Below are 14843 nucleotides of genomic sequence, written 5' to 3'. Positions count from 1 at the left end.
ATTTGCTCCTGCATTATCACAGCCGCACCACAGGGGGGCAGCATCACCCCGTGTCACCAGAAGTTCCTGAACAGCTGCGGGGTTTTGTGTGTCTGTCTGTCTCTCAGCTGAGAGTTCAAAGACACTTTCAAAGGCAGGTTTGTGAAGTAAATATCCACAGTGAGTGTGTGTGTGTGTGTGTTTGTTTATTTATTTATTTCTCAAACAAACCTAAAGTGGCTGTAACTCACTTTGCTGTAAAGTGATAATTTGAGGCTCAAACAGCACAGATTTTGGGGGTCTGCTCTGGTGTGTGTGTGTGTGTGTTTTTCTTGGTCTTCTCCGCCTCCTTTTTGCGCACAGATCAATCAAACGCTGCTGCTCTGAAAGTTTTCAGGGACGTCAAAGAAAACGAGGCGGTGCTTCAGTCCTGCAGCAGAGGGTCAAAGAAAACCCACTCATTCTGCATTAACTCCTCACTGTGGAAGGAAGCTCCTGCACTCAGCTCCTGTGTGAGGAGTGTTGTTCTGTGTGTGTGTGGAATCATCATCATCATCATCATCATCTGCAGCATTAGCAGCATGGACATAACAAAGGGGGACGAGAGGTCCCAGGACCAGGTTCTGTCTTCATTTGGGACTGCAGAGCTGGAGAGTCAGAGAAGAGACACTGAGCGAGGGAAGAAGAAGAAGAGCAGCAGCAGGAAGAAAATCATCATTGGGGTAAGTTAAGTCACCCATCACTCTCTGTTCATAGGTGTTTTCTTTGGGAATCATCAAAACAGCTGCTCTGTGTCTTTGAACAGAAAGAAATTGGAATTTACTGCAGTTTAAACCCAAAAATAATCATAAAAGTAGTATTGCAAGGCTCTAGTCTACAGTATAATGTCCCCATAGGACCTCATACACTTCAATTGTGTCTCAGCTACTATTTTGATCATCACTTTTCAATGCAAATGTCACTTTTTTAAACTTATTCCTACTTGCCAAGTCAGATTATGTGCTGTTTTTCATTATCAAATAGCACCAGAAACTATTCAAAACAAGGTTGTAATGATCAGAGTATCACAATTTGTTGATTTTCCCTTTATAAATAAATGGAATGATTCCTCTTTAGTACTTATAGAGGATATGGAATAGTCTCCAAGAAATTGAAAAAAAAAAAAACAACAGTTGTGAATCTCTGTACACGCTGTCACACAGCCCACACTGTCTGACTGGTGGTGCGAATTTGGAAAGTCCATGTTTTCATCCCGTGCAAAAACACACACAGGGGCCAGGAGAGTGTCTACAGGTGGACATGATCTACAGTACAGCGGAGCCCCCCCCATCACCATAGTGACCAAAATGCACGTGCACATCATTTCTAATCCAACTGACACTCAAAAACCCCACAAATAGTTTACTTTCTCGACTGTAAAAGCAACAAAATGATGCATTTGTGAGCTTGAGGGTTCATACACTCAAAAGCGTACACATACTCTGCATGCAGGATAAATCTGGGCATTTACATGAAGACTGAAACCATAATTGAAAGATTTGGAAAGAAGGTGAAAAACAAAAAAACGTGATTACATGTTTTCCAGTGTCGCTTTCACTCAAGCTAATTCCTGTGTTTTTGCCAAAGTTATGAAGTGGAATAAAATCCGTACACGCTCCTCTACGTAAAACGACAGGAAGTTGGATTTTTTAGCTGCCATCTGCTTGGCGCTGATCAAACACACATGTGGCGACGTCTAGACGACAATACGTTCTCTTTCTGTCACATCTGCCTGCAGCTGTGTGATGTTGACAAAAGCATAAAAGTTAAAAAGAACTGTCAACAACGTGTGGTTTAGTCATCACCGTGGGAGGAGCAATATAATCTGTTCTGCTTTATCCCCAGCAGTCTAATCATTATGGTTATAGTGTGTTTTTGTGCGTCAGACGCACTGTTTACTTTCACAGCCTACGACGACGACCTTTTTCTGCCTCCCTTCACCTATAGGCAGAGAAAATAAGCGCTCATACCCAGACAGACGCCCGTGCACACACACACACAGCAGCAGCAGCATATTTTCATACCTGTCTAGGAATGTCATCCAAAGTCCTGTGTGTGTGTGTGTGTGTGTGTGTGTGTGTGTGTGTGTGTGTGTGTGTGTTGAATCATAGTAAATGGATTACTCGTGGTGGTGGATCATTCCCACATTTTTGTTTTGAGACTTAGCTGCACTCTACTACCACCACGCTGTAGTGTTTCAAATTAGAGGTCATGTTTGACCACAGTGTGACAAATATCTAATCTAGTGATATTTACTTATTTCTCTTTAAAATGTACGATGAGAAAGTGGCTTCTAGTGTACGTGTTTCCCGTTTTAGTTACGAGGACGGAGAATGTCGAACCTTGGTCAAACTCCTCCTTTCATCACCTTAGACCCTGACCTGCAGTCTGAGGTCAAGAGGTCAAGAGGTCAGATGTCACCTGTGGTGACAAAGACCCTTTTTTAAGACGCGAGGTGATCGCTCCTTTTGAAGCAGTATCACCTAGACCAGGGGTGTCAAACTCATTTTCACTGAGGGCCACATCAGCATAATTGGTTACCCTCAAAGGGCCAGATGCAACTGTCATACAGAATAAATATAAATAAATGTCACCAAATATAATGTAAAATAAAGGTAACTACTACGTAACATATTGATAAATAACTTTCTGTATTTATTACTTATTTCACTCGTCACATGATGCATATACAATGATACACTGCGATCCAGTGGCGGTGCCGTCACTTTGCAGGTAACGCAATCGCCATATCATTGTGGGAAATGTAGTTTATGGTCAACGCACACCTTAAAGCAGCATAGACTGGTTTTAACACAGATTTTAAAGACCAATTAATCACTCGCGGGCCACATAAAATGACGTGGCGGGCCACATCTGGCCCCCGGGCCTTGAGTTTGACTCATGTGACCTAGACTGTGGAACGCTCCATGCCACGACACTGTTGTCGCAGTTTCTTTATATTCAGTTCGGTGACTAACACAGTAAAATAAGGCATTACTTTTTTAAAAGTAGCACATCATCATGTATCCACATTATCGAAGTAAAAAAAGGCCAGTTTGATGACCAGATTTCCAGGCCCGTCACTACGGAATGCACATCTCGCCTCTCTCGTTTGTGTCTGACGTGAATCTCCATTCAAAAAAAAAAGAATGCAAGAACGCGGCTCATTAATCAGCATTGTGTAAACTCATTTGGCTTTGAATGAAATGGACATTCATTTATATTCAAATGTCACACCGTGCAGTGTTAAGATGAGATCACTGTGCCAGTGAAGCATCGCAGAGCTCCTAACAGGACACAAATATCCTGTCGTCGCCGTTATTTTGTTCGTCCAGGTCCGTTTGTTTCTCTTCAGTGAGATTATAACCTTCATCCAAGATTATTCTTGAATCCTGAGTCCAAATAAGGGAAAAGTTAAACAAGGACAGATGCCCAGCTTCTTATATGGAAAGAGACATCTGCGGCTGAGTCAAGGTGGACCATTTGTAGTCAGGGGGGTCTAACACAGTCCTATCATTGCTGCGCTTTATTTTGAAGCCCTAAGCCCACGCCAGCCTGTGGTGGATATAATGGATCTGTAATTATCCTGCAGTTTAAGAGTTGGTTTGTTGAATCCCTGATTGATAGTGTGCTGCCAATTTTAAACATTCTTCAGTCCAGTCGGTCCAGTAGCAGCTGTAGCTTGTGACATCTCATCACAGTTTATCATATTATTATTATTATTATGATTATTATTAGCTTTATTTCTTATGTTGCTACATTGGGAACAACGAATGCATTCCCCAACAATTTGAAAGCGGAAATAGCGTTCACTTGCTTCTCTGTTGTAGCCTCCTACGTCTACACCACGTGACTGGATTATAATCTTCAATCTCACTTGTGACTCAGCATCTGTCCTTGTGTTGAAATGTATCCGTTTCAAGGAACGTGGAAAAATATACCGATTGAAAGGCAGTTTTCACCGAATGAAGCCTAAAAAGTACGCCTTTAGCACCTTTCACAGATATAAGTAAAAGACTTAAAGTAATTAATTACACTACTAGTTGCATTACTTTTGGATTACTCCATGACATCACCTGAGATGTACCATACCTTAATTGCCTATTAACACTGTAAAATTATATGCCTAAATCAGCATTATGAATCTTTATTTGAAAAAGAGGACACCACAAGCACGCAATCTCTTTTCATGCTCTTTAATTCAATAAAAACCTGTCGGAAAAACGTGTCAGAGCAAACCAGAGCAAGGCTTAAGAAGAACAATTTAGTGCAATTATGAATTTTGTTCATCAACATCTGTATATAAAATGCTATAGGCTAAGCTAGCCGTCAAGCTAGGTTCACGGTCGCTGTCATGTGTACCGGGCGCGCGACAAAAATGACGTCATATCCTGTGTCGGGCCCGCAGCGTCAGCTCTGTCGCGGCGCTCGGTCGTACATCCAAAATCATGTGGAAAACTCTTAATTTTCAACAAAGACGCCTTCGAGGGAAGACTGGCCGAGCATGTCCGCTTGTACAAGTATTTGTATGACTCTTTTGTCAGAGAGGACCCTGCCGTTGAGGCGAAAACGAACAACAACATTATATGTTGTGACGTTATAAACGTCTTCGCGTATACTACGTCGGTCGCGCGCCTGACGTCAGAGAAAGGTGCGTAGTGAAGCAGGAAGTAATGTGTGTGTTTAGATTTGGCGAGCCGCAGGTGAATATCTGTCACCCCACATGTGTTTAAGTTATTTTCCCCTTTTGTGGGAGAGTCGCATAATAACAAGATAGGCTGTACGTCACCCTGAAGTGCTGTAAATAAACGTGCCGTAGTTAATGTGTGGTTGCCGAACGAGCTAATGCAAGCTAAAGGAGCTAGCGGTCTTTGGGGGTCTCCTTTCCACGGTGCGGAGGTCCTCCAGCTTGGCGTTGCTAATAAAAAATAAGTACTTACGAAAAGTTTCAGAAGTGAATTATGTGGCTGTAGATTTAGCAGTTTGATGGTATAAATGTTGGAAAGTCACCTAAACTTACATTATAATAGAAGTACTGACAGTGTCGTGATTTCTCCTCTGCACACAGAAAATAATATCTATACCAAAGTTTGTGGCAAAATAGCGTCCTCAACGTGTTAAGAGAGGAAATCACTGAAGTAAATGGAGCTTGAATTATCTTCAGAGTTCAATGACAGGGCCTTTTTGTTGTTTTTGAATGAAGCAGCTCTTCACATTTTATGCAGAAATGTCCTGATTTATTGCTTCTCTCAGGGAGCCAAACGTCTCCCTCAGTATGTTTATATTATGGTCACACAGGCATGTAGCTGACACTTCATGTGTCTGATTTGGGAGCTTCAAACTATGGGCTGTTTTCACCGCAATATAATCATGTTGTAAATTTAAACCTTGTTGTCCCGTCTGCTTCACTTTCACCTACATTTAAATGTAAAGATTATATCAAACAAATGTGTCATTGAGGAGCGTTGGCGCCTTATTTGAATTGAATACCAGACTAGAGCTTTGTTGATCATTGTTCATAGAAGTGTTTGACTTTGAGGAGTTCATTATTATTATTATCACCTGTTGCTTTTTACCTTTTATAGCCACCAGAGCTGGTCAGTCGAAACATTTTAAATCACATTGTTTGACATTTGTGTGTGATTTATTTGAAGTAACCTTTTAAAAATAAGTATATCTTATAATATCACTGATGTTTGTTGTCTGCTGCTTCAGGTTGTGCTGCTCTGTCTACTGTTGATCATTCTGGCTTTGGTGTTTTCTCTGGGAACCGCCCGTCGTGAACAAGGTGGGTTTTTTACACTGTTACACAATTATTCAATTCACTATTATTTATACTTAGTTATATATGTTTGTTTTTTTGTCTTTCTTACATTTTATAATCACCACGTTTTCCAGGTGTATGAGAGCAGATATTTAAATTGAAGCTGGAATACTGTGCGTTATTAAAATGCAAATGAACAACAACATCCCATAGATTATTGTCATGATATATTTTACAGCGTTTAGTTCCAGAATCACGGTGTTGAGCTCTATGCAAGAGTTTTTTGTAAAGAAAAGTTTACATCATTTGCGTCAGGTCAGCAGCTTTCACACGTGTCCTCACAATACTCAGTGACCCAGTCTTCAAAAAATGCAGCTCCATTGCATTACTAGTTGTCAAAAGCTCCCTGGAGGGGTTCTATAAAGCCTTAAATTACTCATGCAGTTCGTCAGGGTCACATTCTCTCCCCCACCATCCAAACAGCACGAGTCACTTCTCGCGCATTGGTCTCATGCCAACGCCGCCTACCACCACAAGTAATGTCTCAACCTGTGGGAAACGCGGTAATGCTTTTCCAATGATTGTTAGGCAGTGTTTTCACTCTCCGCAGAGAATAAAGACACTCTGGCAGCAGTCGGAGACAAAAATAACCATCTCTTATTACACTTTTTAGAGGGACATATTCACTCAAGAAAATACATACTGCAAAGTTGTGAGCAGGCCAAGGAGCAAACAGTCTGCGTCCAGCCACGTCGAAACTGCTGTTTATGCTCCCAGCACTTCTATATGCATGAAGCCAGTGGTAGAGGCGGTTAATTTCACATTACTGAGCCTTCAAAAAGTCCAGCGTGGGAGGATTTAGAGCAGCGGTGAAGGAGGCTCAGGTCATAAAGCGGCCTCTGGAGAAAGAAGTGAGTCAAAAATGAGATGTCTGTGTGATTTATTCCAATATGCCTTTTGTTTTGTTTTTTTGTTTTGTCCACTGCTTTAAAATACATCATCAGTTCAGATTCAGAGGGAGCGTTTGTGTGTATACGCAGCAGCACCAGGTTTTTTGAGCAGTAGAATTCAGTCACACTCAAACGCGGTTGCAGCCACCTCGCCTTACTCCTCCTTCTGTCTCGACATAATCTAACAGACGGTTGTTTATGTTTAAAAGTTACACACTGTGGTTCGACAGTGAGGCAGGAATGTTGGGGTTGGCATATTTTCTGCTGCTATAGATTCCCCCTCTAGTTATCCGTGGGCAGTGGCATCAGTGTGCTCTTTGTTGCAGACTGCCGTGCCAAAACAGCCCCGTCTTGAGCTTCCGTGGTGACTGTGGGCATCTGCCCCCAGCCTGGGTGGAGTGTGCGGTTCTCTCTGCTGCAGCGTTTAACTTATACTTCTAAGCCATATGGAGAGAATCCACTCACTCGGGCTCGTCATAATTCACATCTTGCGCAGCCCTGTAGGAACTTCCACATGTTTCATAATGCTGCTTTTCATGGTTTTTACGGCCTTTGGAGGCAGATTAAAAGAAACAAAAATAGCTCAGCCTTCTTCCTGGAGGCTGACGGTGAGTCGTGTTAAAGACCACAGCAACGTGTCTCCTGAGACGGAGCATCCCCGTCTCTGGTCCAAACCACACTGCAGGTCTCACGAGGCTGCGAGGAGGGGTTTTCTCAGCGACGTGCTAAGACTCCTTCTGTCATGAGTCCAGCGAGCAGCAGACTTGACAGATGTGCTTGGGGAGGCAGTTGCTCGAAAGGTGAAAGAGGTTGGAATCACTTTGTCTGTGGGAAAGTCCGTGACACAGTTGGCTCGCGGTACAATGGAGCAGAGTTTTCAATAGAGGATAGATTTTCATGTCTACATTGCCCTGAAGCAGCGAGTGTGAAGAATACTTCTTCACTTTATTAGTCACGTGTCATTGCAACACCAATATAAAACACAAAAAAGGAGAATAGAAATCTTGTTGCACAAGTGAGCACCAAAAATATTAAAATTGTCAGTTTACAACGATGGTTAGGCCATTTAAAGGCATATTTTGGACATTAAGTTTGACAACATTGACACCAGGATCATTTAACGAGTCTCTGGTTGGGAGATGAGAGAAAAATAGTTTAGGGATAGAGCCAGGGTCATAAAACAAACTTTTTTTGCACCATAAACAAGCATGCAATGTCATGTTAACACATTTGAGCAATAAAAATGCCATTCAATAGTGTGTCAGAACTGAATTTCAAGTCAAGAAAGAAAGAAATCTCCAAACCGGAGAGTTGTTAAATGATTTCACAGCATTTTAATCCTGGTGTCTGCAGCTTAATGTCCAAAAACTGTTTTGACAGTAGCAAATTATTGGACATGCCATTGTGGCGACCTCATGGATACTTGTATAAGAAGCACCAGGGAAACGCAGCATTGCATAATTTTATTCTCCGTTTCCTTAGTGACTCGTACAAAAGCAACAATCTGTCATAACAGCAGTGGTTTTCAAGGTCACAGCTCAGATAAACCTACTGTGTTGCCATCTGCCACACACCAACCTCGATAGCAACATTTTGGCAACACATTTATGTTTCCTTTGGCCCGGTGTTCACCAAGGTCGTTGGTTTGAGTCTGTTCTGTACAGTACTGTGTACAGCATAGTTGTCAAATGCTACGTTACTTTTTCCAGTGTTGGATGTCGGATAATCCGTGTGCACACACGCTGATGCTTGTGGACACAGTGGAGCATTTTGCAGTTGGATAATATCATAAAGTTGTTCCTCTGGAGGTTCCCGGAGACAAATGCAGAGTAAATATTAGATTTTATTTGCTAGGTGTTCAGAAACACAGTTCACTTGTCAGTGTTTCCCCCCACTTTTCACTGAGAACAAAGTGCAGATTGTTTCTGTTGGATGTGGAAGTGAAAACGTGTGTTTGATGTAAACCATTTATGACTATGTAACACATTATGAGAGCTGCAGAAACAAGGGAAATGTTCTCTCTTTCTTTCTGTCTGTCTACAGTCATCTCATGAATGTTAAGATGTGTACGTTTCTACTTTCACATCCTCTTCTGTTATGGGGAAATAATAGTATGATTCCGTTTAATCTGACGTCAAACGATCAGCTGGAGAGGGGTTAGGTTATGATGCAAACCAGCCCCTGTGGTCAATTTTAATAAGGAGTGTAGATAATAGGACACAGAGTTTTCTTTCTTTCTTTGTGAAGTGAAACCAATGTGGAAATGCCTAAAACCTGTATTCTTTTCTGACTCAAGTTATTACAGAATTATCAAAAAATATAAGACTAGAAGCTAGTGAAAAATATTAATTGACCACTATAAATCAAGTGAGAAGTAGAAGCTAATTTTCCCAAATACTTCCATAGGAATTGGCTTATTTTTGCTACAGCGGAGTTGCCCCCTGGTGGCTAGTCAGTATACTATATATATATATATAACCGCCATTAACGCGGCCAGCACTAAAAAAAATGAAAACAACATTGGCTCAAAATGATATTACAATAACAATATTTGTCATTGAATTTCAAAATAAAAGTGTCTGTATTGATATGGAACAATATATAGTTAAAAAAAGCATTTATGATGCAAAATGAATCTATTTTCTGCAAAAAACCTACAGAAATAATGCATTATTACTTGATGGCTTGGCTGGTTTGAGGGCCATATTTTTGAGACCTCTGCTCTAAGTTCTAAGCTATATTATGAAGGGGTTTCATTCTTACCAACTAATGACATTAAATCCTTATTTTTTCAATTATTCACCATGAAGAAAAATAGGTTTTATTGTTGGGTTATACTTTAAGGCACCTTCACCCAGTCAGCACTTACACGCTCAGTAAGACAGCTTCTCCCTCTCATCCGTATATTTTCTCCTCTGGATTTGACAAAAACAAAGTTGTCGCTGACCAAACTGCAAATCTGGAGGCTTCAAAAACGGCACTTTTACAAACCAATGTCGGTCCTGGGATTCTTTGTTTTTTCTCTCCATATTGTTTTCACATTACCACAGTAGGAAAAACACCAATTATGGCCACTTTAAAGGCTTCCTAGCACAGATTTGTTTAGAATGTATCATCCAAATAGGTTAGTATGTCATGTTTGTGTTGTTTAAATCAAAAAAAAAAAAACACCACTGACTCCTCTTTCTCTGCAGATGGGGTTTTCTGGCTGAATGTTGTCTCTGACGAAACTCCACAGCTACAGTGTCCGCCTGGGTAATACTCCACTCCTTGTTTTTTCTTTCTTGTCGTCATTTAAAATCTGATTTAAAACGGTTTAAGGCTGGCACCTCTCCCGTCTTTTGTGTGACGATCACTCAGCATTGTTTTCGCTCGTACGCGAAACTATGCCACTGTATCGCCCACAGTTATGCTGAGTTGAGCCATTGTTGCGAGTCAGCAGCTCTTCATGGAAATTAAAGTGTGACAACAGTGAAAATAGTGCATAAATAACCCCAAACACATGACTCTTTGTGCTGTTCCAATGGTTTAGTGGGAAAAAAAAGTGACTGTCTCTATGGAAACTGGGTTAATGACGCTGAGTAATCAGGCATGTGTTGGTAAGTGTGGTCACATATTATGTGTGTGTGTGTGTTTCTGCTTTCTTGGTATGGGAGTTACCCCAGACACACACACACACACATACACCAGACCCGCGGCTCCAAATGAAGCTATTTTGGGTTTGTAAATATCTTTTAACAAATGAATGTTGTCTGTTGTTTTATAGATCAACATAACTCATTGTCTTGGTTTTTTTGGTTTTTTTTTTTTTCAAAAGCCACACATGCACAGATTTATTTCCAACCCCCCTGATATCAAAACAACAAATGTTTCTCTGTGTTGTGTTATATATTCCAGTACCAAACATTCAAATTGTACATTCATGTTAACAGACTTCATTTTCTGGTCAGTGCTCAGAAAATAACTTCTGTGGTGGAAAAATAAACACTCATACTATTGATATGTTCTGAGTTATAGCCACAATATACAATAACACTCTGTCCCTGTGTGTGTAGCATCATCACTGGTGCATTATGTGTTATGAAGTTTATTAATATCTAGCAAACAAACCACCTTCCCACGTCATTACTCTCACACATACACACTAAAGTGGCGGCAGTTACTTCCTCCTTCTAAACACGGACTTTCCATGAAGAAAATGATCCCAGGACAGAAAATGAAGAGCCTGAAAAACTGTCTAAAACATAGTGTTTGTAAAGGTTAATGCTACCAAAGTTCTGCATATAAATAATAACAATGTTCAGAGATTGGTTTAGATTATTCATTCCAAACTGGGGAAATTGATTGTTACAGCATCAGTATATAACAAGAATAGAATAAGCAATAAAATGGGTCTAACCCTTTGCGCTCCCTTGGTAAATTGAATAATACGCAACTCCTTATATGGACATCCTGGTGGTGTGTGTGTTTACATTACATTTTCAGGCTTTACAAAATTTGAATTTTCGTTTTATGTGTTAAAGTTATGATTCATTTTATATCGCATAGTTAAAAAAACGAGCCAAGCGAACATAGAACTGTGACATATTTCCATATTTCATAATTATTTTTTTTTTAATTTGGACTACTTTTTGCGCAGCTGTGTTCATGTAGTTAGTGAAAATTATTGTCTAGGTTGTGGTCATAAAAAAAGGATATACGACAATGAACAAATGCAAAATAGGCCTATTAAATGCAAGATATATATATGAAAAATATGAGGGACAGAACATTAAAAAAATCAGATAAGATGTTACTTTTTACACCTTTTAAATACCACAAAAAAGTGCAGTGTCACAGGATTATTGCAGAAAGAAAAAAGTAGTCAGAGTAAGAATGTTCTAAAACATACTGGTGTTATAGAGTCAATAGAACAAAAGGATTAAAAAGGACTCTGACTAAGTCTTATTCATCCTCTGCAGAATCACACTTCTCCTCCTCTGTGTGAGTCTGTGTGGTCTGAGCGTTTGACATCATGTCTCCTCTTAAAGAGCTGCTCTGTTTCCAATTACACAAAGACTTAGTGTACAAAAACCTACCATGCACAGTTCACCACCGGGGCCACAGAGATAGTCACGTTTCCTGTCGAGAAATTCATGAACCCACTGCAGTGCTCAAGGCCACAGCATCACTCTTCCTCTCTCTCTCTCTGTCTGTCTTCCCTTCCCAGCTTTTCCAGGCCTCCTCTCATCCTGGTGTCCTTGGACGGTTTCAGGGCGGAGTATTTGAAAGATCACGCCAGCCACCTTCCCGTCATCAACAAGCTACGTAAGACGCAGACTCCCACTTAAAGGTTCCTTAACGTTTCACCTCTGCAGACATCCATCCCTGGTAGTGACGTGGCTTTGTGTTGCAGGAAGTGTTGGAACAACAACGCCGTACATGAGGCCTGTTTATCCCACAAAGACCTTTCCAAACCACTACACCATTGTGACTGTAAGTTTTATTCCGGTCCACTCGCCGTGCCAGATGTTGATTTATTGGATCTGAAATTTGCCAGACTGTTTTTAATTTGTTTTGTCTGTCGTGGAAGGAAACGGAAAGTAATTTTAGTGGGTACCACAACAATGAGCGTAAAACCTGGAATTCCTGGAAAAAAAGCATTAAATAGATACAGCCAGAGACACTTTAACAGCTGATTATGTTAGTCCACAGATTATTGTGGACTAAGAGACTCGTTTAACTCTGTGATCAAATATGCACAGGAAATGGCAGCAACAGTACGGTTAGGAAACTCCCCAATTCCTCAGTTCCACTCGCCTGCTGTGTAACACATCTGGAAGTAAATTTAAAAAAAGTGAAGGAGTCACCTATTATGCAGAGGGTTTAATTTATAGCTGCAGAAAACTAATACTTGGTTGTCACTAAATGCAATCAACAGTCAGTGTTTGTGTGTGTCTGTTGCACAAACGGCTGATATTATGGACTATCGCTATCATTTTGTGGTTTTTGGGTTTGGTATCATGTGTTTCCTGGTGAAGGGCGGGGGGGAAAAGTATGTTCACTGTCAACCCCACCCCAAAGTTTCCTTTCTGCCCAGAGGCTCCCAATGTTTCCTTGAAAAGGCCCCTGAATAGAAAAAAAATGCACTTTAAATGGAAGTAATCTGGAATATTGGAGCAGCCTCAGGCCTGAGCTGCTTCCAGAAAACCTTAAAAATAGTTCTGAGGGGTCATGAGGTGATTAAGAGGTAAGAAAAAGACGAATTGATTAAGTTTTGAAGAGTATCTTAATAAAAATCAAATAACTATTACTACTAAAGTCAGTATTCTGATGAAAAAAGTCTGAACTCTGGGATTAAAGTCAGAATTCTGGTGAAAAAAGTTAGTACTCTGGTGGAAAAAGTCCAAACCCTGATCTTAGAGTCAGTATTCTGGAGAAATAAAGTCATAAATCTGAGATTAAAGTCAGAATTCTGGTGAAAAAAAAGTCAGAACTCTGAGATTAAAGTCAGAAATTCTGGTGGGAAAAAAGTCAGAACTCTGAGATTGAAGGCAAATTTATTAGATAAAAAGTCAGAACTGAGATTAAAGTCAGAAATTTTAGGGGAAAAAAGTCAGATTTCTGAGATTAAAGTCAGAACTCTGAGATTAAAGTCAGAATTTTGAGGGAAAAAGTACCAGAATTCTGAGAAAAATTTTACAATTCTGTCCAAATAGTTTTTACATCTGTCCCTAATCCTCTTCCGTACTCGTCCATGTGAACTTAAAACCTTCACAGTATCAGTTGAGGTCTAATCACTCTCATGTGCTCGTGAAATGAGCCAAAGCTAAAAACCTTGGGCATTTGTGTTGAAAACAGTTTGTGCAATTAAAATAATCTGATGTGGTTCCCGGGAATAATTTAGATGAAGGAGATTGTAGACCTCCACTGCGTGTTCATTTTTCCTTTGAATTCCTTCAGGGTCTTTATCCCGAGTCTCATGGGATCGTGGACAACAAGATGTACGACGTGACGCAGAACACTTTCTTCACCTTGAAATCTGCAGAGAAGTTCAACGCCAAGTGGTACCAGGGAGAGCCGGTGAGTGGATCTGCACTCAGATCAGTGAATATGAAGCGCTGAGCTGTCATTCTTCTACGAACGGCACGAGACACTTGTTTTGTTTTTCGACCGCGGTCAGAATGTCATGACTCAGAATCAGGCTCTGCCCGTAATGAGCTTCTCGATATACTTGTGGATTCTGGTCGTGCCAAATGACAGCTTGTGAGAGCTCTGCGACTCTTGAGTTGTGCTTGTTTAGACACTTTGTGGGTTTTTTTCATTTTCAATGGGCGGCCTCTTAAATCTCATTCTTCAGCTGAGTGACAGGCTGCTCCTAACTCTCCAGGAGGACAGAGTGATTTATTCAACAGCGAAGCATTCTTTCATAATGACATTTGAGCCAACGCAGCAGAGTGAGTCGGCTTATGGACCTGCTGCATAAATAAATTAATCATTAAAATGTGCTGTTAACTTTCTCTGTGAGGGATTACACTTTCATCCTCATGGACTGAGATAAATGACTTGGCTATTAGTCTGATGCTGGTTAGTCTGAATTAATCATGAGACTGTAAATTATACCCTTTCTCCTCTCCAATCTCCTCTCATCGCCTATCCTGTCTCCTATCTCATCTCACCTTCTCATATCTCCTCATCTCATCTTCTCCTATCTCCTCATCTCATCTCCTAATATCTCATCTCATCTTCTCCTATCTCCTCTCACCTCACCTTCTCCTATCTCCTCACCTCACCTTCTTCTATCTCCTCATCTCATCTTCTCCTATCTCCTCATCTCATCTCCTCCTATCTCCCTCATCTCCTCCTATCTCATCTTCTCCTATCTCCTCTCACCTCATCTTCTCCTATCTCCTCTTAACTCATCTTCTCCTATCTCATCTCACCTCATCTTCTCCTAACTCCTCTTACCTAATCTTCTCCTATCTTCTCTCATCTCCTCCTATCTCGTCTCACCTCATCTTCTCCTACCTCATCTCCTATTTCATCTTCTCCTATCTCCTCTCATCTAATCTTCTCCTATCTCCTCTCCCCTCCTCCTATCTCCTCTCATCTAATATTCTCCTATCTCCTCT

The 14843-nt window shown here is 40.8% G+C and overlaps 1 protein-coding gene across 1 annotated transcript in view; it reads left to right on the top strand.

The window, feature by feature from the left end:
* Positions 1 to 560: 560 nt before the first annotated feature.
* enpp1 (ectonucleotide pyrophosphatase/phosphodiesterase 1) overlaps positions 561 to 14843 on the top strand; it is a gene marked incomplete at its 5' end in the record, with an annotated part of 29075 nt that continues 14792 nt past the window's right edge. The window contains 6 exons of the mRNA XM_083898595.1: positions 561 to 701; positions 5734 to 5806; positions 9927 to 9987; positions 11942 to 12039; positions 12128 to 12207; positions 13675 to 13794. Of these exons, the coding sequence (XP_083754721.1) occupies positions 561 to 701; positions 5734 to 5806; positions 9927 to 9987; positions 11942 to 12039; positions 12128 to 12207; positions 13675 to 13794 (573 nt within the window). The remainder of the gene's footprint in view (positions 702 to 5733; positions 5807 to 9926; positions 9988 to 11941; positions 12040 to 12127; positions 12208 to 13674; positions 13795 to 14843) is intronic.

This window comes from Microchirus variegatus (assembly GCF_963457635.1).
Source record: "Microchirus variegatus genome assembly, chromosome: 12".
In the NCBI taxonomy this organism is placed as follows: domain Eukaryota; kingdom Metazoa; phylum Chordata; class Actinopteri; order Pleuronectiformes; family Soleidae; genus Microchirus; species Microchirus variegatus.
The sequence above is the reverse complement of the archived record's forward strand: the minus strand, read 5'-3'. Positions and strand labels throughout refer to the sequence as shown.